This window comes from Oncorhynchus gorbuscha, linkage group LG16, assembly GCF_021184085.1.
Source record: "Oncorhynchus gorbuscha isolate QuinsamMale2020 ecotype Even-year linkage group LG16, OgorEven_v1.0, whole genome shotgun sequence".
NCBI classification, from domain to species: Eukaryota; Metazoa; Chordata; class Actinopteri; order Salmoniformes; family Salmonidae; genus Oncorhynchus; species Oncorhynchus gorbuscha.
In genome coordinates, this window is record NC_060188.1 from 81,124,460 (window position 1) to 81,151,430 (window position 26,971).

Here is a 26,971-nt window from a genome sequence, read left to right on the forward strand (position 1 = left end):
ACTGTCCAGAGAGGTCGGAAACCTGAGCGGCCAGGTTCTCCACGGCATGGCGAGCAGCAGACAATTCCTGCTCGTGTCTGCCGAGCATGGCTCCTTGGATCTCGACGGCAGTGTAACGAGCGTCTGAAGTCGCTGGGTCCATTCCTTGGTCGGTTCCTTCTGTCATGCAGGTGAAAGAGGACCCAAAAGCGACTTAACAGAAACAGAGTTTATTTAAGTCCAAACAGGGAATAACAGAAATCCTCTAGACTTGTAGAGGGGAAATAACTGGAGAAGCGGCCACAGACTGCAGGTCGCTTCGGGTAGGCGCAGGCCGTAGTCGACAGAGACACCTGCTCACACGCAGCATCTGATGAAGGCAAAAAAAACACGACAGGACAGGGCGATACACAATCACAGCAAAAACACGACAGGACAGGGCGAAACGCAATCACAGCATGGTGAATACAATACAAGGAACCGACGGGACAGGAACGGATCACAAAGGAATAAATAGGGACTCTAATCAGGGGAAAGGATCGGGAACAGGTGTGGGAAGACTAAATGATGATTAGGGGAATAGGAACAGCTGGGAGCAGGAACGGAACGATAGAGAGAAGAGAGAGCGAGAGAGTGAGAGAGGGAGGGGAAGAGAGAAGGATAGAAAGAGGGAAAGAACCTAATAAGACCAGCAGAGGGAAACGAATAGAATGGGGAGCACAGGGACAAGACAAGATAATAAATGACAAACATGACAGTACCCCCCCAAGCAGGGGGAAACGAACAGAAGGAAAAGCAAAATGACAAGATGATATAAGACAAAACATGACACTCAGGTTCAGGAATGGTTCAAAAGAAATCACAACATACATTAACCTTACAAATAGAAGTGTTGAGCGATTTGGAAAGCCATTGTCAGTCAATAAATAATATAATACTTGTAGGAAAGATTTTCATCTTTATCTCACAATCTGTGGATACTATACAATTAGAAAGGTTCAAATGTATGTAAAACATCACAGCACAATTGAAAAATACATGGCACATGGAAACCAAACGAGGGTGGTCTGTGGTGATAGGTGTGATGGGCTGAGAGTGACTAACGGGTGGGATTAAAGAGCTTATGTTTGGTAATATATTATTGTTATGTGATTGCTTTATATAAAATGTATACGTAAAATGTATGTATATGTAGCAGAAAAGCTGTTAAAAAACAAAGATATTTGTCCTCCAAAGGTGGGGGGGGGTGGAAGGGTTAATACCTAAATAAAAAAACATAGCTCAGGCAGTAGGAATCTCTCTCATCCATTTATATGCAGATGATACAGTTCTATACTCAGCTGGCCCCTCCACAGATTTTGTGTTAAATGCTCTACAACAAAGTGTCCAACAAGCTTTCTCTACCCTTAACCTTGTTCTGAACACCTCCAAAACAAAGGCCATGTGGTTTGGTAAGAAGAATGCACCTCTCACCACAGGTGTGATTACAACCTCTGATGTTTTAGAGATTGAGGTAGTCACCTCATACATGTACTTGGGAGTATGGCTAGATGGTACACTGTCTCAGTACATATCAAACTGCAGGCTAAAGTTAAATCTAGACTTGGTTTCCTCTATCGTAATCACTCCTCATTCACCCCAGCTGCCAAACTAACCTTGATTCAGATGACAGATGACCATCCTACCCTTGCTAGATTACGGAGACATAATTATTAGATCGACAGGTAAGGGTGCTCTCGAGCAGCTAGATGTTCTTTACCATTCGGCCATCAGATTTGCCACCAATGCTTCTTATAGGACACATCACTGCACTCTATACCCCTCTGTAAACTGGTCATCTTTGTATACCCGTCGCAAGACCCACTGGTTGATGCATATTTATAAAACCCTCTCAGGCCTCCCTCTTCCCTATCTGAGATATCTACTGCAGCCGTCATCCTCCACATACAACACCCGTTCTGCCAGTCACATTCTGTTAAAGGTCCCCAAAGCACACACATCCCTGCGTCACATCCCTGAGTCATCTTTTCAGTTCGCTGCAGCGACTGGACAGTTGTGGTTGATCTGCGTGATGTATTGTTGTCTTTACCTTCTTGCCCTTTGTGCCCAATAATGTTTGTACCATGTTTTGTGCTGCTACCATGTTGTGTTGCTACCATGTTGTTATGACTTTGTGTTGCTACCATGCTGTGTTGTCATGTGTTGCTGCCTTGCTATGTTGTTGTCTTAGGTCTCACTTTATGTAGTGTTGTGCTGTCTCTCTTGCCGTGATGTGTGATTGGTCCTTTATATATATATATAAACTCAGTCCCCTTTTCAGGACCCTGTCTTTCAAAGATAATTCATAAAATCCAAATTACTTCACAGATCTTCATTGTAAAGGGTTTAAACACTGTTTCCCATGCTTGTTCAATGAACCATGAACAATTAATGAACATGCACCTGTGGAACGGTCGTTAACATTTACATTTACATTTAAGTAATTTAGCAGACGCTCTTATCCAGAGCGACTTACAAATTGGTGCATTCACCTTATGACATCCAGTAGAACAGTCACTTTACAATAGTGCATCTAAATCTTAAAGGGGGGGGGTGAGAAGGATTACTTATCCTATCCTAGGTATTCCTTAAAGAGGTGGGGTTTCAGGTGTTTCCGGAAGGTGGTGATTGACTCCGCTGTCCTGGCGTCGTGAGGGAGTTTGTTCCACCATTGGGGGGCCAGAGCAGCGAACAGTTTTGACTGGGCTGAGCGGGAACTGTACTTCCTCAGTGGTAGGGAGGCGAGCAGGCCAGAGGTGGATGAACGCAGTGCCCTTGTTTGGGTGTAGGGCCTGATCAGAGCCTGGAGGTACTGAGGTGCCGTTCCCCTCACAACTCCGTAGGCAAGCACCATGGTCTTGTAGCGGATGCGAGCTTCAACTGGAAGCCAGTGGAGAGAGCGGAGGAGCGGGGTGACGTGAGAGAACTTGGGAAGGTTGAACACCAGACGGGCTGCGGCATTCTGGATGAGTTGTAGGGGTTTAATGGCACAGGCAGGGAGCCCAGCCAACAGCGAGTTGCAGTAATCCAGACGGGAGATGACAAGTGCCTGGATTAGGACCTGCGCCGCTTCCAGTGTGAGGCAGGGTCGTACTCTGCGGATGTTGTAGAGCATGAACCTACAGGAACGGGCCACCGCCTTGATGTTAGTTGAGAACGACAGGGTGTTGTCCAGGATCACGCCAAGGTTCTTAGCGCTCTGGGAGGAGGACACAATGGAGTTGTCAACCGTGATGGCGAGATCATGGAACGGGCAGTCCTTCCCCGTGAGGAAGAGCAGCTCCGTCTTGCCAAGGTTCAGCTTGGGGTGGTGATCCGTCATCCACACTGATATGTCTGCCAGACATGCAGAGATGCGATTCGCCACCTGGTCATCAGAAGGGGGAAAGGAGAAGATTAATTGTGTGTCGTCTGCATAGCAATGATAGGAGAGACCATGTGAGGTTATGACAGAGCCAAGTGACTTGGTGTATAGCGAGAATAGGAGAGGGCCTAGAACAGAGCCCTGGGGGACACCAGTGGTGAGAGCGCGTGGTGAGGAGACAGATTCTCGCCACGCCACCTGGTAGGAGCGACCTGTCAGGTAGGACGCAATCCAAGCGTGGGCCGCGCTGGAGATGCCCAACTCGGAGAGGATGGAGAGGAGGATCTGATGGTTCACAGTATCGAAGGCAGCCGATAGGTCTAGAAGGATGAGAGCAGAGGAGAGAGAGTTAGCTTTAGCAGTGCGGAGCGCCTCCGTGATACAGAGAAGAGCAGTCTCAGTTGAATGACTAGTCTTGAAACCTGACTGATTTGGATCAAGAAGGTCATTCAGAGAGAGATAGCGGGAGAGCTGGCCAAGGACGGCACGTTCAAAAGTTTTGGAGAGAAAATAAAGAAGGGATACTGGTCTGTAGTTGTTGACATCGGAGGGATCGAGTGTAGGTTTTTTCAGAAGGGGTGCAACTCTCGCTCTCTTGAAGACGGAAGGGACGTAGCCAGCGGTCAGGGATGAGTTGATGAGCGAGGTGAGGTAAGGGAGAAGGTCTCCGGAAATGGTCTGGAGAAGAGAGGAGGGGATAGGGTCAAGCGGGAAGGTTGTTGGCCGGCCGTCACAAGACGCGAGATTTCATCTGGAGAGAGAGGGGAGAAAGAGGTCAGAGCACAGGGTAGGGCAGTGTGAGCAGAACCAGCGGTGCCGTTTGACTTAGCAAACGAGGATCGGATGTCGTCGACCTTCTTTTCAAAATGGTTGACGAAGTCATCTGCAGAGAGGGAGGGGGGGAGATTCAGGAGGGAGGAGAAGGTGGCAAAGAGCTTCCTAGGGTTAGAGGCAGATGCTTGGAATTTAGAGTGGTAGAAAATGGCTTTAGCAGCAGAGACAGAGGAGGAAAATGTAGAGAGGAGGGAGTGAAAGGATGCCAGGTCCGCAGGGAGGCGAGTTTTCCTCCATTTCCGCTCGGCTGCCCGGAGCCCTGTTCTGTGAGCTCGCAATGAGTCGTCGAGCGGGAGGGGAGGACCGAGCCGGCCTGGAGGATAGGGGACATAGAGAGTCAAAGGATGCAGAAAGGGAGGAGAGGAGGGTTGAGGAGGCAGAATCAGGAGATAGGTTGGAGAAGGTTTGAGCAGAGGGAAGAGATGATAGGATGGAAGAGGAGAGAGTAGCGGGGGAGAGAGAGCGAAGGTTGGGACGGCGCGATACCATCCGAGTAGGGGCAGTGTGGGAGGTGTTGGATGAGAGCGAGAGGGAAAAGGATACAAGGTAGTGGTCGGAGACTTGGAGGGGAGTTGCAATGAGGTTAGTGGAAGAACAGCATCTAGTAAAGATGAGGTCGAGCGTATTGCCTGCCTTGTGAGTAGGGGGAAGGTGAGAGGGTGAGGTCAAAAGAGGAGAGGAGTGGAAAGAAGGAGGCAGAGAGGAATGAGTCAAAGGTAGACGTGGGGAGGTTAAAGTCGCCCAGCACTGTGAGAGGTGAGCCGTCCTCAGGAAAGGAGCTTATCAAGGCATCAAGCTCATTGATGAACTCTCCGAGGGAACCTGGAGGGCGATAAATGATAAGGATGTTAAGCTTGAAAGGGCTGGTAACTGTGACAGCATGGAATTCAAAGGAGGCGATAGACAGATGGGTAAGGGGAGAAAGAGAGAATGACCACTTGGGAGAGATGAGGATCCCGGTGCCACCACCCCGCTGACCAGAAGCTCTCGTTGTGTGCGAGAACACGTGGGCGGACGAAGAGAGAGCAGTAGGAGTAGCAGTGTTGTCTGTGGTGATCCATGTTTCCGTCAGTGCCAAGAAGTCGAGGGACTGGAGGGAGGCATAGGCTGAGATGAACTCTGCCTTGTTGGCCGCAGATCGGCAGTTCCAGAGGCTACCGGAGACCTGGAACTCCACGTGGGTCGTGCGCGCTGGGACCACCAGATTAGGGTGGCCGTGGCCACGCGGTGTGGAGCGTTTGTATGGTCTGTGCAGAGAGGAGAGAACAGGGATAGACAGACACATAGTTGACAGGCTACAGAAGAGGCTACGCTAATGCAAAGGAGATTGGAATGACAAGTGGACTACACGTCTCGAATGTTCAGAAAGTTAAGCTTACGTAGCAAGAATCTTATTGACTAAAATGATTAAAATGATACAGTACTGCTGAAGTAGGCTAGCTGGCAGTGGCTGCGTTGTTGACACAACACTAATCAAGTCGTTCCGTTGAGTGTAATAGTTTCTGCAGTGCTGCTATTCGGGGGCTAGCTGGCTAGCTAGCAGTGTTGTTTACGTTACGTTGCGTTAAAAGGACGACAATAGCTGGCTAGCTAACCTAGAAAATCGCTCTAGACTACACAATTATCTTTGATACAAAGACGGCTATGTAGCTAGCTATGTAGCTAGCTACGATCAAACAAATCAAACCGTTGTACTGTAATGAAATGAAATGAAAATGTGATACTACCTGTGAATGCGACCGGGTTGTTGAGTCCTATTCGGTAGACGTTGGCTAGCTGTTGGCTAGCTGTCGGCTAGCTGTTGGCTAGCTGTTGGCTAGCTAGCAGAGTCTCCTACATTAAGGACGACAAATAGCTGGCTAGCTAACCTCGGTAAATTAAGATAATCACTCTAAGACTACACACTCTAAACTACACAAAGGTCAAAGTTATGAAAACTTAAGACACTAAAGAGGCCTTTCTACTGACTCTGAAAAACACCAAAAGAAAGATGCCCAGGGTCTCTGCATCTGTGTGAACGTGCCTTAGGCATGCTGCAAGGAGGCATGAGGACTGCAGATGTGGCCTGGGTAATAAATTGCAATGTCCATACTGTGAGACGCCTAAGACAGCGCTACAGGGAGACAGGACGGACAGCTGATCATCCTCGCAGTGACAGACCACGTGTAACAACACATGCACAGGATCGGTACATCCGAACATCACACCTGCGGGACAGGTACAGGATGGCAACAACAACTGCCTGAGTTAAACAAGGAACGCACATTCCCTCCATCAGTGCTCAGACTGTAAGCAATAGGCTGAGAGAGGCTGGACTGAGGGCTTGTAGGCCTGTTGTAAGGCAGATCCTCACCAGACATCACCGGCAACAACGTGGCCTATGGGAACAAACCCACCCTTGCTGGACCAGACAGGACTGGCAAAAAGTGCTCTTCACTGACGAGTCACGGTTTTGTCTCACCAGGGGTGATGGTCGGATTTGCGTTTATCGTCGAAGGAATGAGCGTTACATCGAGGCCTGTACTCTGGAGCGGGATCGATTTGGAGATGGAGGGGCCGTCATGGTCTGGGGTGGTGTGTCACAGCATCATCAGACTGAGCTTGTTGTCATTGCAGCCTATCTCAACACTGTGAGTTACAGGGAAGACATCCTCCTCCCTCATGTGGTACCTGCAGGCTCATCCTGACATTACCTTCCAGTATGAAAATGCCACCAGCCATACTGCTCGTTCTGTGCATGATTTCCTGCAAGACAGGAATGTCAGTGTTCTGCCATGGCCAGCGACGAGCTAGGATCAAAATCCCATTGAGGACGTCTGGGAACTTTTGAATCGGAGGGTGAGGGCTAGGACCATTCCCCCCAGAAATGTCCGGGAACTTGCAGGTGTCTTGGTGGAAGAGTGGGGTAACATCTCAAAGCAAGAACTGGCAAATCTGGTGCAGTCCATGAGGAGGAGATGCATTGCAGTACTTAATGCAGCTGGTGGCCACACCAGATACTGACTGTTACTTTTTATTTAGATCCCTGCTTTGTTCAGGGAAACATTATTCAATTTCTGTTAGTCACATGTCTATGGAACTTGTTCAGTTCATGTCTCAGTTGTTGAATCTTGTTATGTTCATACAAATATTTACATATGTTAAGTTTGCTTGAGAAAAAAACACAGTTGACAGTGAGAGGAAGTTGCTTATATATTTTATATATAAGTTTACATACACTTAGGTTGGAGTCATTAAAACTCGTTTTTCAACCACTCCACAAATTTCTTGTTAACAAACTACAGTTTTGGCAAGTCGGTTAGGACATCTACTTTCTGCATGACAAGTAAATTTTCCAACAACTGTTTACAGACAGATTATTTCACTTATAATTCACTATATGACAATGCCAGTGTGTCAGAAGTTTACATACACTAAGTTGACTGTGCCATTAACCTTTTTGGGATAGGGGGCAGCATTTTCACTCTTGGATGAATAGCGTGCCCAGAGTGAACTGCCTCCTACTTTGTCCCAGATGCTAATATATGCATAGTATTATTAGTATTGGATAGAAAATACTCTGGAGTTTCTAAAACTGTTTGAATGATGTCTGTGAGTATAACAGAACTCGTATGGCAGGCGAAAACCTGAGAAAAATCCAACCAGGAAATGGGACATCTGAGGTTTGTAGTTTTTCAAAGTTTGGCCTACCAAATACACATTGAGATATGGATAAGGTTGCACTTCCTACGGCTTCCACTAGATGTCAACCATCTTTAGAAACTGGTTTGAGGATTCTAATATAAAGGAGGGGCTCATGAGACCTCTTTGAGTCAGTGGTCTGGCAGAGAGCCTTGGTCTCATGACGCATTATCTCTCGTTACAGTGCTTTTCTGAAGACAAAGGAATTCTCTGGTTGAAAATGATTGATGTTTTATGTTAAAACATCCTAAAGAATGATTCCATACATCGTTTGACATGATTCTAAAGGACTGTAATGGAACATTTTGAGTTTTTGTCTGGATGAAGAGCCTGCGCCTCATGAAGATGAATTACTGGGCTGAACACGCTAACAACAAGTGGCTATTTGGACTCAAATGATGGAACTTTATGGAACAAATCAGTAATTTATTGTCGAACTGGGATTCCTGGGAGTGCCTTCTGATGAAGATCATCAAAGGTAAGTGAATATTTATGGTGTTGTTTCTAACTTTGTTGATTCCAAAATGGCGGATATTCCTCTGGCTGTTTTGGGTTCTGAGCGCCGTTCTCAGATTATGCTTTTTCCGTAAAGTTCTTTTGAAATCTGACACAGCGGTTGCATTCAGGAGAAGTCTATCTTTAATTCTGTGTATAACAATGTTCAATATCAATGTTTATTATGAGTATTTCTGCAAAATCACTGGATGTTTTGGAATCAAAACATTACTGCACGTAATGCGCCAATGTAAACTGAGGTTTTTGGATATAAATATGCACATTATCGAACAAAGCATACGTGTATTGTGTAACATGATGTCCTATGAGTGTTACACATTAGTGATTAGTGATTAATGATTAATTTGATCTATATTTCTGCTTTTTGTGAATCCAATCTTTGGCTGTGTTTTTTCGACTTGGCTATGACCTAACATAATCATATGATGTGCTTTAGCTGTAAAGCATTTTTGAAATCGGACACGATGGGTAGATTAACAAGATGTTGATCCTTCATTTGCTGTATTGGACTTGTTAATGTGTGAAAGTTACATACTTCTAAAAAATATTTTAGAATTTTGCGCGCCGCCCTTTTAGCGGAATGTTGTCGAGGGGTTCCGCCTGCGCTAGAAAGGTTAAACAGCTTGGGAAATTCCAGAAAATTATGTCATGGCTTTAGAAGCTTCTCATAGGCTAATTGACATCATTTGAGTCAATTGGAGGTGTACCTGTGGATGTATTTCAAGGCCTACCTTTCAAACTCAGTGCCTCTTTGCTTGACACCATGGGAAAATCAAAAGAAAATCAGCCAAGACCTCAGAAAAACATTTGTAGAACTTTTCCAAACGCCTGAAGGTACCATGTTCATCTGTACAAACAATAGTACGCAAGTATAAACACCATGGGACCATGCAGCCGATATACCGCTCAGGAAGGAGACACATTCTGTATCCTAGAGATGAATGTACTTTTGCGCGAAAAGTGCAAATCAATCCCAGAACAACAGCAAAGGACCCTGTGAAGATCCTGGAGGAAACCGGTACAAAAATATCTACATCCTCAGTAAAAAGAGTCCTATATCAACATAACCTGAAAGACCGCTCAGCAAGGAAGTGTCATGTTTTGTCTTATATTGTCTTGTCATTTTGCTTTTCCTTCTGTTCGTTTTCCCCCTGCTGGTCTTTTTAGGTTCGTTCCCTTTTTCTCTCTCCCTCTCTCTCTCTCTTCTCTCTATCGTTCCGTTCCTGCTCCCAGCTGTTCCTATTCCCCTAATCAATCATTTAGTCTTCCCACACCTGTTCCCTATCTTTTCCCCTGATTAGAGTCCCTATTTCTCCCCTTGTTTTCCGTTTCTGTCCTGTCGGATCCTTGTATACTGTTCACCGTGCTGTGTCTTTGTATCGCCCTGTCGTGTCGTGTTTCCCTCAGATGCTGCGTGGTGAGCAGGTGTCTGAGTCTGCTACGGTCAAGTGCCTTCCCGAGGCAACCTGCAGTTCATTATCGAGTCTCCAGTCAGTTCTCGTGATTACGAGTGAAATTGTTTCTTATGCTTTATTTACCGCTCCGATTTGTCTAGGAGTATTGCTATTTCCTTAAACTGGATTAAAGACTCTGTTTTCGCCAAGTCGCTTTTGGGTCCTCATTCACCTGCATAACAGAAGGATCCGACCAAAGAATGGACCCAGCGACTACAGACGCTCGTAACACTGCCGTCGAGATCCAAGGAGCCATGCTCGGCAGACACGAGCAGGAATTGTCTGCTGCTCGTCATGCCATGGAGAACCTGGCCGCTCAGGTTTCCGACCTCTCTGGACAGTTCCAGAGTCTTCGTCTCGTGCCACCTGTTACTTCCTGGTCTGCCGAGCCTCCGGAACCTAGGGTTAATAACCCACCTTGCTACTCCGGGCAGCCCAAGGAGTGCCGCTCCTTTCTCACCCAGTGTGATATTGTGTTCTCTCTTCAACCCAACACATACTCTAGAGAGAGAGCTCGGGTTGCTTTCGTCATTTCACTCCTTACTGGCCGGGCTCGAGAGTGGGGCACAGCTATCTGGGAGGCAAGGGCTGATTGTTCAAACAATTACCAGAACTTTAAAGAGGAGATGATTCGGGTTTTTGACCGTTCAGTTTTTGGTAGGGAGGCTTCTAGGGCCCTGGCTTCCCTATGCCAAGGTGATCGATCCATAACGGATTACTCTATAGAGTTTCGCACTCTTGCTGCCTCTAGTGACTGGAACGAGCCGGCGCTGCTCGCTCGTTTTCTGGAGGGACTCCACGCAGTGGTTAAAGATGAGATTCTCTCCCGGGAGGTTCCTTCCAGTGTGGACTCTTTGATTGCTCTCGCCATCCGCATAGAACGACGGGTAGATCTTCGTCACCAAGCTCGTGGAAGAGAGCTCGCGTCAACGGTGTTTCCCTGCTCCGCATCGCAACCATCTCCCTCCTCTGGCTCAGAGACTGAGCCCATGCAGCTGGGAGGTATTCGCATCTCGACTAAGGAGAGGGAACGGAGGATCACCAACCGCCTGTGCCTCTATTGCGGATTTGATGGACATTTTGTCAATTCATGTCCAGTAAAAGCCAGAGCTCATCAGTAAGCGGAGGGCTACTGGTGAGCGCTACTACTCAGGTCTCTCCATCTAGATCCTGTACTACTATGTCGGTCCATCTACGCTGGACCGGTTCGGGTGCTACATGCAGTGCCTTGATAGACTCTGGGGCTGAGGGTTGTTTCATGGACGAAGCATGGGCTCGGAAACATGACATTCCTTTCAGACAGTTAGACAAGCCTACGCCCATGTTCGCCTTAGATGGTAGTCATCTTCCCAGTATCAGATTTGGACACTACCTTTAACCCTCACAGTATCTGGTAACCACAGTGAGACTATTTCTTTTTTGATTTTTCGTTCACCTGTTTACACCTGTTGTTTTGGGTCATCCCTGGCTAGTATGTCATAATCCTTCTATTAATTGGTCTAGTAATTCTATCCTATCCTGGAACGTTTCTTGTCATGTGAAGTGTTTAATGTCTGCCATCCCTCCCATTTCTTCTGTCCCCACTTCTCAGGAGGAACCTGGCGATTTGACAGGAGTGCCGGAGGAATATCATGATCTGCGCACGGTCTTCAGTCAGTCCCGAGCCAACTCCCTTCCTCCTCACCGGTCGTATGATTGTAGTATTGATCTCCTTCCGGGGACCACTCCTCCTCGGGGTAGACTATACTCTCTGTCGGCTCCCGAACGTAAGGCTCTCGAGGATTATTTGTCTGTGTCTCTTGACGCCGGTACCAAAGTGCCTTCTTCCTCTCCGGCCGGGGCGGGGTTTTTTTGTTAAGAAAAAGGACGGTACTCTACGCCCCTGCGTGGATTATCGAGGGCTGAATGACATAACGGTTAAGAATCGTTATCCGCTTCCCCTTATGTCATCAGCCTTCGAGATTCTGCAGGGAGCCAGGTGCTTTACTAAGTTGGACCTTCGTAACGCTTACCATCTCGTGCGCATCAGAGAGGGGGACGAGTGGAAAACGGCGTTTAACACTCCGTTAGGGCATTTTGAGTACCGGGTTCTGCCGTTTGGTCTCGCCAATGCGCCAGCTGTTTTTCAGGCATTAGTTAATGATGTTCTGAGAGACATGCTGAACATCTTTGTTTTTGTCTACCTTGACGATATCTTGATTTTTTCACCGTCACTCGAGATTCATGTTCAGCACGTTCGACGTGTTCTCCAGCGCCTTTTAGAGAATTGTCTCTACGTGAAGGCTGAGAAGTGCTCTTTTCATGTCTCCTCCGTTACTTTTCTCGGTTCCGTTATTTCCGCTGAAGGCATTCAGATGGATTCCGCTAAGGTCCAAGCTGTCAGTGAGTGGCCCGTTCCAAGGTCACGTGTCGAGTTGCAGCGCTTTCTAGGTTTCGCTAATTTCTATCTGCGTTTCATTCGTAATTTCGGTCAAGTTGCTGCCCCTCTCACAGCTCTTACTTCTGTCAAGACGTGTTTTAAGTGGTCCGGTTCCGCCCAGGGAGCTTTTGATCTTCTAAAAGAACGTTTTACGTCCGCTCCTATCCTCGTTACTCCTGACGTCACTAGACAATTCATTGTCGAGGTTGACGCTTCAGAGGTAGGCGTGGGAGCCATTCTATCCCAGCGCTTCCAGTCTGACGATAAGGTTCATCCTTGCGCTTATTTTTCTCATCGCCTGTCGCCATCTGAACGCAACTATGATGTGGGTAACCGCGAACTGCTCGCCATCCGCTTAGCCCTAGGCGAATGGCGACAGTGGTTGGAGGGGGCGACCGTTCCTTTGTCGTTTGGACAGACCATAAGAACCTTGAGTACATCCGTTCTGCCAAACGACTTAATACTCGTCAAGCTCGTTGGGCGTTATTTTTCGCTCGTTTCGAGTTTGTGATTTCTTACCGTCCGGGTAGCAAGAACACCAAGCCTGATGCCTTATCCCGTCTTTTTAGTTCTTCTGTGGCTTCTACTGATCCCGAGGGGATTCTTCCTTATGGGCGTGTTGTCGGGTTGACAGTCTGGGGAATTGAAAGACAGGTTAAGCAAGCACTCACGCACACTGCGTCTCCGCGCTTGTCCTAGTAACCTTCTTTTCGTTCCTGTTTCCACTCGTCTGGCTGTTCTTCAGTGGGCTCACTCTGCCAAGTTAGCTGGTCATCCCGGTGTTCGAGGCACTCTTGCTTCTATTCGCCAGCGCTTTTGGTGGCCGACTCAGGAGCGTGACACGCGTCGTTTCGTGGCTGCTTGTTCGGACTGCGCGCAGACTAAGTCAGGTAACTCTCCTCCTGCCGGTCGTCTCAGACCGCTCCCCATTCCTTCTCGACCATGGTCTCACATCGCCCTAGACTTCATTACCGGTCTGCCTTTGTCTGCGGGGAAGACTGTGATTCTTACGGTTGTCGATAGGTTCTCTAAGGCGGCACATTTCATTCCTCTCGCTAAACTTCCTTCCGCTAAGGAGACGGCACAAATCATCATCGAGAATGTGTTCAGAATTCATGGCCTCCCGTTAGACGCCGTTTCAGACAGAGGTCCGCAATTTACGTCACAGTTTTGGAGGGAGTTCTGTCGTTTGATTGGTGCGTCCGTCAGTCTCTCTTCCGGGTTTCATCCCCAGTCTAACGGTCAAGCAGAGAGGGCCAATCAGACGATTGGTCGCATACTACGCAGCCTTTCTTTCAGAAACCCTGCGTCTTGGGCAGAACAGCTCCCCTGGGCAGAATACGCTCACAACTCGCTTCCTTCGTCTGCTACCGGGTTATCTCCGTTTCAGAGTAGTCTGGGTTACCAGCCTCCTCTGTTCTCATCCCAGCTTGCCGAGTCCAGCGTTCCCTCCGCTCAAGCGTTTGTCCAACGTTGTGAGCGCACCTGGAGGAGGGTGAGGTCTGCACTTTGCCGTTACAGGGCACAGACTGTGAGAGCCGCCAATAAACGTAGGATTAAGAGTCCAAGGTATTGTTGCGGCCAGAGAGTGTGGCTTTCCACTCGCAACCTTCCTCTTACGACAGCTTCTCGTAAGTTGACTCCGCGGTTCATTGGTCCGTTCCGTGTCTCCCAGGTCGTCAATCCTGTCGCTGTGCGACTGCTTCTTCCGCGACATCTTCGTCGCGTCCATCCTGTCTTCCATGTCTCCTGTGTCAAGCCCTTTCTTCGCACCCCGTTCGTCTTCCCTCCCCCTCCCGTCCTTGTCGAGAACGCACCTATTTACAAGGTACGTAGGATCATGGACATGCGTTCTCGGGGACGGGGTCACCAATACTTAGTGGATTGGGAGGGTTACGGTCCTGAGGAGAGGAGTTGGGTTCCGTCTCGGGACGTGCTGGACCGTTCACTGATTGATGATTTCCTCCGTTGCCGCCAGGATTCCTCCTCGAGTGCGCCAGGAGGCGCTCGGTGAGTGGGGGGGTACTGTCATGTTTTGTCTTATATTGTCTTGTCATTTTGCTTTTCCTTCTGTTCGTTTTCCCCCTGCTGGTCTTTTTAGGTTCGTTCCCTTTTTCTCTCTCCCTCTCTCTCTCTCTTCTCTCTATCGTTCCGTTCCTGCTCCCAGCTGTTCCTATTCCCCTAATCAATCATTTAGTCTTCCCACACCTGTTCCCTATCTTTTCCCCTGATTAGAGTCCCTATTTCTCCCCTTGTTTTCCGTTTCTGTCCTGTCGGATCCTTGTATACTGTTCACCGTGCTGTGTCTTTGTATCGCCCTGTCGTGTCGTGTTTCCCTCAGATGCTGCGTGGTGAGCAGGTGTCTGAGTCTGCTACGGTCAAGTGCCTTCCCGAGGCAACCTGCAGTTCATTATCGAGTGATTACGAGTGAAATTGTTTCTTATGCTTTATTTACCGCTCCGATTTGTCTAGGAGTATTGCTATTTCCTTAAACTGGATTAAAGACTCTGTTTTCGCCAAGTCGCTTTTGGGTCCTCATTCACCTGCATAACAGGAAGAAGCCACTGCTCCAAAACCGCCATAAAAAACTACAGTTTGCAACTGCACATGGGGACAAAGATCATACTTTTTGGAGAAATGTCCTCTGGTCTGATTAAACAAAAATATAACTTTTTGGCCATAATGACCATTGTTATGTTTGGAGTAAAAAGAGAGAGGCTTACAAGCCGAAGAATACCATCCCAACTGTGAAGCACGGGGGTGGTAGCATCATGTTGTGGGGGTGCTTTGCTGCAGGAGGGACTGGTGCAACTTCACAAAATAGATGGCATCATGAGGAGGAAAATGTCAGGAATTGTGAAAAACTGAGTTTAAATGTACTTGGCCAAGGTGTATGTAAACTTCCGACTTCAACTGTATGTGTATATACAGTGGGGAGAACCCCCAAAAAACAGAAATCACATTGTATGATTTTTAAGTAATTAATTTGCATTTTATTGCATGACATAAGAATTTGATCACCTACCAACCAGTAAGAATTCCGGCTCTCACAGACCTGTTAGTTTTTCTTTAAGAAGCCCTCCTGTTCTCCACTCATTACCTTTATTAACTGCACCTGTTTGAACTCGTTACCTGTATAAAAGACACCTGTCCACACACTCAATCAAACAGACTCCAACCACTCCATATTGGCCAAGATGACAGTCAATCACCCTCGGTCTGGGGCTCCATGCAAGATCTCACCTTGTGGGGCATCAATGATCATGAGGAAGGTGAGGGATCAGCCCAGAACTACACGGCAGGACCTGGTCAATGACCTAAAGAGAGCTGGGACCACAGCCTCAAAGAAAACCATTAGTAACACACTACGCCGTCATGGATTAAAATACTGCACCGCACACAAGGTCCCCCTGCTCAGGGCCAGCGCATGTCCAGGCAGGTCTGATGTTTGCAATGACCCTCTGGATGATCCAGAGGAGGAATGGGAGAAGGTCATGTGGTCTGATGAGACAAAAATAGAGCTTTTTGATCTAAACTCCACTCGCCGTGTTTGGAGGAAGAAGAAGGAGGAGTACAAACCCCAAGAACACCATCCCAACCGTGAAGCATGGAGGTGGAACCATAATTATTTGGGGATGCTTTTCTGCAAAGGGGACAGGACGACTGCACCATATTGAGGGGAGGATGGATGGGGCCATGTATCGCAAGATCTTGGCCAACAACCTCCTTCCCTCAGTAAGAGCATTGAAGATGGGTTGTGGCTGGGTCTTCCAGCATGACAACGACCGGAAACACGCAGCCAGGGCAACTAAGGAGTGGCTCCATAAGAAGCATCTCAAGGTCCTGGAGTGGCCTAGCCAGTCTCCAGACCTGAACCCAATAGAAAATCTTTGGAGGGAGCTGAAAGTCCGTATTGCCCAGCGACAGCACCGAAACCTGAAGGATCTGGAGAAGGTCTGTATGGAGGAGTGGGCCAAAATCCCTGCTGCAGTGTGTGCAAACCTGGTCAAGAACTACAGGAAACATATGATCTCTGTAATTGCAAACAAAGATTTCTGTACCAAATATTAAGTTATGCTTTTCTGATGTATCAAATACTTATGTCATGCAATAAAATGCAAATGAATTACTTAAAAATCATACAATGTGATTTTCTGGATTTTTTTAAATTCCGTCTCTCACAGTTGAAATGTAACTATGATAAAAATTACAGACCTCTACATGCTTTGTAAGTAGGAAAACCTGCAAAATCGGCAGTGTATCAAATACTTGTTCCCCCCCACTGTATATATATATATATATATATATTTTGTCCCACGTCCCCGCAGGAGGCATTTTGCTAGGCTGTTATTGTAAATAATAATTTGTTCTTAACTGACTTGCCAAGTTAAATAAAGGTTAATTAAAATAAATAAATAAATATACTGAACATACCATCTGGTCCGGCCTCTGAGTCGGGCTGGTTGGGTTTGAGGGCGAAGTGAAGCTGACACCTGAACATGGCTCTGTCATCCATGTGTATCAGCTCATACACACTCTGGTGCACCACATCAGACTGGACAGAAATACACAGTACCAGTCAAACACCTCCTCAAACACCTACACCTACTCATTCAAGGGTTTTTCTTTATTTCTCCTATTTTCTACATTGTAGAATAATAGTGAAGACATCAACACTATGAAATAACAATTATGAAATCATGTCGTAACCTAAAGTGTTACTGTTAAACAAATCAAAATATGTTTTATAGTTGAGTCTCTTCTTCTTATAGGTGTCCTTTAGTAGTGGTTTCTTTGCAGCAATTCGACTATGAAGGCCTGATTGACGCAGTCTTCTCTGAACAGTTGATGTTGAGATGTGTCTGTTACTTGAATTCTGTGAAGCATTTATTTGGGCTGCAATTTATCTGGCTGGTAACTCAAATGAACTTATCTTCTGCAGCAGAAGTAAATCTGGGTCTTCCTTTCCTGTGGTGGTCCTCATGTGAGCCAGTTTCATCATAGCGCTTGATGGTTTTTGCGACTGCACTAGAAGAAAATGTAAAAGTTCTTGAGATTTTCTGTTTTGACTGACCTTCATGTCTCAAAGTAATGATGGACTGTGTTTCTCTTTGCTTATTTGAGCTGTTCTTGCCATAATATGAACTTGGTATTTTACCAAATAGGGCTATCTTCTTTATACCATCCCTACCTTGTCACAACACAACGGATTGTCTCAAATGCATTAAAGAAGAAAATTACATAAATTAACTTTGGCTCACCTGTTACTTGAAATGCATACCACCTTATGAATCTGGTTGAGAGAATGCCAATAGTTTGCAAAGCTGTCATCAAGGCAAAGGGTGGCTACATTGAAGAATATAAAATATATTTTGATTTGTTTAACACTTTTTTGGTTACTACATGATTCCATATGTGTTATTTCATAGTGTTGATGTCTTCACTATTATTAGACAATGTAGAAAATAGTAAAAATAAAGAAAAACCCTTGAATGAGTAGGTGTGTCCAAACTTTTGACTGGTACTGTGTACATTACGAAACACATTAATACCCGGAGTGATATTCAGAATCCTCAAAGTACAGTTAGTCCTAAATAATGAGATAGAAAGCAGCCTGAGTTGTCAAAATCCTATAATCAATAATCCTACAGTGCATTCAGAAAGTATTCAGACCCCTTGACTTTTACCACATTTTGATACGTTACAACCTCATTCTAAAATGGATTAAATCTATTTTTCTTCATCAATCTACACAATACCCATAAGGACAAAGCGAAAACAGGTTTTTATAAGAAAGAAAAGAAAAGAAAAAGGAATTCAGAACCTTTGCTATGACACTTGAAATTGAGCTCAGGTGCATCCTGTTTCCAATGATCATCCTTGAGATGTTTCAACAACTTGATTGGAGTCCACGTGTAGTAAATAAATAAATTTGATTGGATATGATTTGGAAAGGCACACACCTGTCTATATAAGGTCCCACAGTTGGCAGTACGCGTCAGAGTAAAATCCAAGCCATCAGGTCAGAATTGTTTTGGATTGTGTTGAGGCACAGATCTATGGAACGGTACCAAAACATTTTTTCAGCATTAAAGGTCCCCAATATCACAGTGGCCTACATTATTCTAAAATGGAGGAAGTTTGGGACCACCAAGACTCTTCCTAGAGCTGACCGCCGGGCCAAACTGAGCAATCGGGGGAGAAGGGCCTTGGTCAGGGAGGTGACCAAAAACCTGATGGCCACTCTAACAGAGCTCCAGAGTTCCTCTGTGGAGATGCAAGAACCTTCCAGAAGGACAACCATTTCTGCAGCACTCCACCAATCAGGCCTTTATGGTAGAATGGCCAGACAGAAGCCACTCCTCAATAACAGGCACATGACAGCCCTCTTAGAGTTTGCCAAAAAGCACCTAAAGGACTCTCAGACTATGAGAAACAAGATTCTCTGGTCTGATGAACCTGTGATTGAACTCTTTGGCCTGAATGCCAAGCATCACGTCTGGAGGAAACCTGGCACAATGAAACATGATGGTGGCAGCATCATGCTGAGGGTATGTTTTTCAACGGCAGGAACTGGGAGACTAGTCAGGGTTGAGGGAAAGATAAACGGAGTAAAGTACAAAGAGATCCTTGATGAAAACCTGCTCCAGTGCGCTCAGGACCTCAGACTCTGGCAAAGGTTCACCTTCCAACAGGACAATGACCCTAAGCACACAGCCAAAACAATGCAGGAGTGGCTTCGGGACAAGTCTATGAATGTCATTGAGTGGCCCAGCCAGAGCTCGGACTTGAACCCGATCAATCCTCTCTGGAGACACCTGAAAATAGTTTTGCAGCGACACTCCCCATCCAACCTGACAGCTTGAGAGGATCTGCAGAGAAGAATGGAAGAAACTCCCCAAAAAGAAGACTCGAGGCTGTAATCACTAAGGTGCTATAACAAAGTACTGAGTAAAGGATCTAAATAATTATGTAAATGTGATATTTCAGTTTGTTATTTTTTTATGTATAAAAATGTGCTCTGTCATTATGGGGTATTGTGTGTAGATTGATATTTAATCCATTTTAGAATAAAGCTGTAATGTAACAAAATTTGGAAAAGGTCAAAGGGTCTGAATACTTCTGAATGCACTGTATAAGCATAATCAATAAGTAATAATAATGTTGTACCTGGTGGAAGCCCAGGTAGTCCTGGATGGTTGGAGAGGCGTAGAAGATAGAGTCATCAGTGGTGACCACCAGGACAAAACCATTCAGGGCCTACACAGAGAGAGAGAGAGCGCATGCACACACACACACACACACACACACACACACCACACACACACACACACACACACACACACACACACACACACACACACACACACACACACACACACACACACACACACACACACACAACCATTGTAATCCTAGGGCGGACCGCCTAAGCATTTTTTGTGGTCACCAAAGTCCACACAGTGTAAAACATTTGGTAAAAAGCTTTCAGTGTAAACTTAAATGACTAAAATCAGATATAAAGTATGTGGAACAGATTATGGACCTACATATATTTTTATAATATAATCTTTGTGAACTAACAATCATCAAAATAAAATAAAAGTCAGGGAAAATTGAAAATGATCAAAACAATTAATTTTGTTATTATGTTTGAGCAGAAGAACAGAGCAATAGCCATGGCAAAATGCATAAATTGCAGGAAATTACCTTTAAAATGGCAAAATCCTCTCTCAGCATCATGGCAAAATCCGTCAAATTACAGGAAATTACCTTCTCTCAGTTGCATAGCAAAATGTGTAGAATTGTAGGAAATTTCTCTACACCGCCAAGATGGGCGCCTTAAAATGCTCTACAATTTAGCCGCACCAACAGCCAACTGCGCTCATTGCCACGCCCCCTGTCACGCACACCACCTAAGCCCCTTTTTGATGCGACAAGCCCTACACACACACACTCTTTATACCTGCAGCAGTAGGTTTCCCTCGGAGAGGCTGACTCCGTCTATAGAAGTGGCTGTCCGTCCGTTCCTACAGTTCCCACTGAGAGGGGGGGCCGGCCACTCACACTTCTTCTGGAGGGTCGCTGGAACACAGGAGAGGAGAACATGGCTTAGTTCTTATTCCTTAGATTTACTTCTTAGTCCTTAGATTTACTTATTTGTACTTTGTCCTTAAACTTAGTTTTTAGATTTAGTTCTTAGTCCTTAGCAGTGTTTCGGCTGCAATCAATGCCGCCACGCACCCAAAATATGGAACATGAAAAAAATAGTACCTCTTATAACAGCTAATGGAAAATGGCATGGCGATGGTAACTGGAATAATCTAATGTCACAGAAAATGTAACTGAAAAAAGGATTGTGTATTTTTGAAGATGCTGGAACAGTCCACATTTACTTTTCCTCTGCAAACAAAACAAGTAATGAATATAAAAATCAGACAACCCCATAGTAGAATAGTTGATCTATTTACCTAATCGGCTTGTTGTTGTGTGCTCTAGATAAATATTTCTCTCGATGGCGCATTTAAGTTACAAGTGCCGTAGGGAGAGAATTCCCAGAATTGAATTTAGTCTGATCAAGACAAAGGAGATGATTGTGGACTACAGGAAAAGGAGGACCCAGCACGCCTCCATTCTCATCGACGGGGCTGCAGTGGAGCAGGTTGAGAGCTTCAAGTTTCTTGGTGTCCACATCACCAACAAACTATCATGGTCCAAACACACCAAGACAGTTGTGAAGAAGACATGACAAAACCTATTCCCCCTCAGGAGACTGAAAAGATTTGGCATGGGTCCTCAGATCCTCAAAAGGTTCTACAGCTGCACCATCGAGAGCATCCTGACTGGTTGCATCACTACCTGGTATGGCAACTGCTTGGCCTTTGTACATCACTGGGGCCAAGCTTTCTGCCATCCAGGAACTCTATACTAGGCGGTGTCAGAGGAAGGCCCTAAAAATGGTCAAAGACTCAAGCCACCCTAGTCATGGAATGTTCTCTCTGTACCACACGGCAAGCGTTATCGGAGTGCCAAGTCTAGGTCACTGCCTGTAAGAGGATACCTTGAAAATTTTAGCCCTTCGGCTGCTGCCAAAGAAGTGCCCATCCAAAAAGGCTCAAGGTCATTGGCCACAGATAAAATGACGTCAAATCACACTATATGTACAGTAGCTTTGATTGGACTGATCATGTCAACATTAGAGGTCGACCGATTAATCGGAATGGGCGATTGATTAGGGCCGATATCAAGTTTTCATAACAATCGGAAATCAGTATTTTTGGACACCGATTTGGCCGATTGTTGTTTTTTTTTTACACCTTTATTGATCCTTTATTTAACTAGGCAAGTCAGTTAAGAACACATTCTTATTTTCAATGACGGCCTAGGAACGGTGGGTTAACTGCCTTGTTCAGGGGCAGAATGACAGATTTTTACCTTGTCAGCTCGGAGATTGAATCTTGCAACCTTTCAGTTACTAGTCCAACGCTCTAACCACCTGATAACATTGCACTCCACGAGGAGACGGCCTGTTACGCAAATGCAGTAAGAAGCCAAGGTAAGTTGCTAGCTAGCTTTAAACTTATCTTATAAAAAACAATCAATCAATCATAATCACTAGTTAACTACACATGGTTGATGATATTACTAGTTTATCTAGCGTGTCCTGCGTTGCATATAATCGATGCGGTGCGTATTCGCAAAAAGGACTGTCTTGCTCCAATGTGTACCTAACCATAAACATCAATGCCTTTCTTAAAATCAATACACAGAAGTATATATTTTTAAACCTGCATATTTTGCTAAAATAAATCCAGGTTAGCAGGCAATATTAACCAGGTGAAATTGTGTCACTTCTCTTGCGTTCATTGCACGCAGAGTCAGTGTATATGCAACAGTTTTGGCCGCCTAATTTGCCAGAATTTTATGTAATTATGACATAATATTGAAGGTTGTGCAATCTAACAGGAATATTTAGACTTATGGATGCCACCCATTAGATAAAATACAGAACAGTTCCGTATTTCATTGAAAGAATAAACGTCTTGTTTTCGAGAAGATAGTTTCCGGATTTGACCATATTAATGACCTAAGGCTCGTATTGCTGTGTGTTATTATGTTATAATTAAGTATATGATTTGGTAGATCAGTCTGACTGAGCGATGGTAGGCAGCAGCAGGCTCGTAAGTATTCATTCAAATAGCACCTAAAACTTCTTACCTGGGAATATTGAAGACTCATGCCCTCAATCTCACTCAAATTATCAATGAACCTACCAGGTAACCCCCCAAAGCCTTAAACACGGGCACCCTCATAGATATCATCCTAACCAACTTCCCCTCTAAATACACCTCTGCTGTCTTCAACCAAGATCTCAGCGATCACTGCCACATTGCCTGCATCCGTAATGGGTCAGCGGTCAAACGACCTCCACTCATCACTGTCAAACGCTCCCTGAAACACTTCAGCGAGCAGGCCTTTCTAATAAACCTGGCCGGGGTATCCTGGAAGGATATTGATCTCATCCCGTCAGTAGAGGATGCCTGTTTTTTTTTAAATGCCTTCCTAACCATCTTAAATAAGCATTCCCCATTCAAGAAATTTAGAACCAGGAACAGATATAGCCCTTGGTTCTCCCCAGACCTGACTGCCCTTAACCAACACAAAAACATTCTATGGCGTTCTGCATTAGCATCGAACAGCCCCCGTGATATGCAGCTTTTCAGGGAAGCTAGAAACCATTATACACAGGTAGTTAGAAAAGCCAAGGCTAGCTTTTTCAAGCAGAAATTTTCTTCCTGCAACATTAACTCAAAAAAGTTCTGGGACACTGTAAAGTCCATGGAGAATAAGAACAACTCCTCCCAGCTGCCCACTGCACTGAAGATAGGAAACACGGTCACCACTGATAAATCCATTAAAATTGAGAATTTCAATAAGCATTTTTCTACGGCTGGCCATGCTTTCCACCTGGCTACCCCTACCCCGGTCAACAGCACTGCACCCCCCACAGGAACTCGCCCAAACCTTCCCCATTTCTCCTTCTCCCAAATCCAGCCAGCTGATGTTCTGAAGGAGCTGCAAAATCTGGACCCCTATAAATCAGCCGGGCTAGACAATCTGGACCATTTATTTCTAAAAATGATCTGCCGAAATTGTTGCCACCCCTATTACTAGCTTGTTCAACCTCTCTTTCGTGTCGTCTGAGATTCCCAAAGATTGGAAAGCAGCTGCGGTCATCCTCCTCTTCAAAGGGGGGGGGACACTCTTGACCCAAACTGCTATAGACCTATATCTATCCTACCCTGCCTTTCTAAGGTCTTCGAAAGACAAGTCAACAAACAAATTACCGACCATTTCGAATATCACCATAACCTTTCTGCTATGCAATCTGGTTTCAGAGCTGGTCATGGTTGCACCTCAGCCACGACCAAGGTCCTAAACGATATCTTAACCACCATCGATAAGAAACATTACTGTGCAGCCGTATTCATTGATCGATCTGGAGAAGGCTTTCGACTCTGTCAATCACTACATCCTCATCGGCAGACTCGGCAGCCTTGGTTTCTCAAATGATTGCCTCACCTGGTTCACCAACTACTTCTCTGATAGAGTTTAGTGTGTCAAATCGGAGGGTCTGCTGTCCGGACCTCTGGCAGTCTCTATGGGGGTGTCACAAAGTTCAATTCTTGGACCGACTCTCTTCTCTGTATACATCAATGATGTTGCTCTTGCTGCTGGTGAGTCTCTGATCCACCTCTACGCAGACGACACCATTCTGCATACTTCTGGCCCTTCTTTGGACACTGCGTTAACCTGTTCAACCTATGGGGGCGCTATGTCATTATTGGATAAAAAGACGTGCCCGTTTTAAGCGCAATATTTTGTCACGAAAAGATGCTCGACTATGCATGCAATTGACAGCCTTGGAAAGACAAAACTCTGACGTCTCCAAAACTGCAAAGATATTATCTGTGAGTGCCCCAGAACTAATGCAACAGGCGAAACCAAGATGTTGTTTCATACAGGAAATGCCCCAGATTCTGAAGGCGCTGTGTTCCAATGTCTCCTTATATGGCTGTGAATGCGCCAGGAATGAGCCTGCGGTTTCTGTCTATTCCCCGAGGTGTCTGCAGCATTGTGACGTGTTTGTAGGCATATCATTGGAAGATTGACCATAAGAGACAACATTTACCTGGTGTCCCGCCCGGTGTCCTGTGTGCGTAATCTGTAGGTCCATGCGCGTTCCATTTCTTCAGAAGAGAAAGTAAAATGCCACGATGGATTTTATCGTCGATAGATATGTGAAAAACACCTTGAGGATTGATTCTAAACATCGGTTTGCCATGTTTCTGTCGATATTATGGAGTTAATTTGTAAAAAAGTTTGCGTTTTAATGACTTAATATATATATATTTTTTTCCCCCTCCCCAAATGTGATGAACAAAATGGAGCGATTAGTCGACACAAATAATATTTTTTGTAAAAACGGAACATTTGCTATCTAACAGAGTCTCCTCATTGAAAACATCTGAAGTTCTTCAAAGGTAAATTATTTTATTTGAATTCTTTTCTGGTTTTTGTGGAAAATGTTGCATGCTGAATGCTAACTTGTTTCTACTGTATTATTGACTGTATGTTTGTTTTACTCCATGTGTAACTCTGTGTTGTTGTATGTGTCGAACTGCTTTGCTTTATCTTGGCCAGGTCGCAATTGTAAATGAGAACTTGTTCTCAACTTGCCTACCTGGTTAAATAAAGGTGAAATAACATTTTTTTATGTATGTATGTATGTATGTATGTATGTATGTATGTATGTATGTATGTATGTATGTATGTATGTATGTATGTATGTATGTATGTATGTATGTATGTATGTATGTATGTATGTATGTATGTATGTATGTATGTATGTATGTATGTATGTATGTATGTATGTATGTATGAAGTCGGAAGTTTACATAGACCTTAGCCAAATACATTTAAACTCAAATTCTTGACATTTAATCCGAATAAGAATTCCCTGCCTTAGGTCAGGTAGTATTACCAATTTATTTTAAGAATGTGAAATGTCAGAATAATTGTAGAGAGAATGATTTATTTAAGCTTTTATTTATTTCATCACATTCCCAGTGGGTCAGAAGTTTACATACACTCAATTAGTATTTAGTAGCATTGCCTTTAAATTGTTTAACTTGGGTCAAACATTTGGGTAGCCTTCCACAAGCTTCCCACAATAAGTTGGGTGAATTTTGGCTCATTCCTCCTGACAGAGCTGATGTAACTGAGTCAGGTTTGTAGGCCTCCTTGCTCGCACACGCTTTTTCAGTTCTGCCCACAAATTTTCTATAGGATTGAGGTCTGGGCTTTATGATTGCCACTCCAATACCTTAACTTTGTTGTCCTTAAGCCATTTTGCCACACCTTTGGAAGTATGCTTGGGGTCATTGTCCATTTGGAAGACCCATTTGCGAACAAGCTTTAACTTCCTGACTGATGTTTTGCAATGTTGCTGTGGTTGGGATGGTGTTCTTCGGCTTGCAAGCCTCCCCCTTTTTCCTCCAAACATAATGATGGTCATTATGGCCGAACAGTTCTATTTTTGTTTCATCAGACCAGAGGTGCAGTTTCAAACCGTAGTCTGGCTTTTTTATGCCGGTTTTGGAGCAGTGGCTTCTTCCTTGCTGAGCGGCATTTCAGGTTATGTCGATTTAGGACTCGTTTTACTGTGAATATAGATACTATTGACCGGTTTCCTCCAGCATCTTCCCAAAGTCCTTTGCTGTTGTTCTGGGATTGAGTTGCACTTTTCGCACCAAAGTACGTTCATCTTTAGGAGACAGAACGCGTCTTCTTCCCTGAGTGGTATGACGGCTGCGTGGTCCCATGGTGTTCATACTTGCATACTATTGTTTGTACAGATGAATGTGGTACCTTCAGGCATTTGGAAATTGCTGCCAAGGATGAACCAGACTTGTGGAGGTCTACAATTTTTTTCCGAGGTCTTGTCTGATTTCTTTTGATTTTCCAATGACATCACAGGTACACCTTAGCCTATCAGAAGCTTCTAAAGCCATGACATCATTTTCTGGTATTTTCCAAGCTGTTTAAAGGCACAGTCAACTTAGTGTATGTAAACTTCTGACACACTGGAATTGTCATATAGTGAATTACAAGTTAAATAATCTGTCAGTAAACAATTGTTGGAAAAATGACTTGTGTCATGCACAAAGTAGATGTCCTAACTGACTTGCCAAAACTGTAGTTTGTTAACAAGACATTTGTGGAGTGGTTGAAAAACTAGTTTTAATGACTCCATCCTAAGTGTATGTAAACTTCTGACTTCAACTATATATATAAACTCAGCAAAAAAAGAAACTTCCTCTCACTGTCAACTGTATTTTTTTCCAGCAAACTTAACATGTGTAAATATTTGTATGAACATAACAAGATTCAACAACTGAAAAAGTTCCACAGACATGTGACTAACAGAAATTGAATAATGTCCCTGAACAAAGGGGGGATCAAAATAAAAAGTAACAGTCAGTATCTGGTGTGGCAACCAGCTGCATTAAGTACTGCAATGCTTCTCCTCCTCATGGACTGCACCAGATTTGCCAGTTCTTGCTGTGAGATGTTACCCCACTCTTCTACCAAGGCACCTGCGAGTTCCCACATTTCTGGGGG

The 26,971-nt window shown here is 45.0% G+C and overlaps 1 protein-coding gene across 2 annotated transcripts in view; it reads right to left on the reverse strand.

The window, feature by feature from the left end:
- The window catches only part of LOC123999183 (aryl hydrocarbon receptor-like), a 59,757-nt gene that overhangs the window by 11,525 nt on the left and 21,261 nt on the right, over positions 1 to 26,971 (reverse strand). For both annotated transcript variants that reach the window (XM_046304682.1, XM_046304683.1), the window contains exons 3-5: positions 20,253 to 20,371; positions 19,457 to 19,546; positions 16,721 to 16,841 (exon numbers count right to left, since the gene is read on the reverse strand). In XM_046304682.1, coding sequence (XP_046160638.1) covers positions 16,721 to 16,841; positions 19,457 to 19,546; positions 20,253 to 20,371 — 330 coding nt within the window. The remainder of the gene's footprint in view (positions 1 to 16,720; positions 16,842 to 19,456; positions 19,547 to 20,252; positions 20,372 to 26,971) is intronic.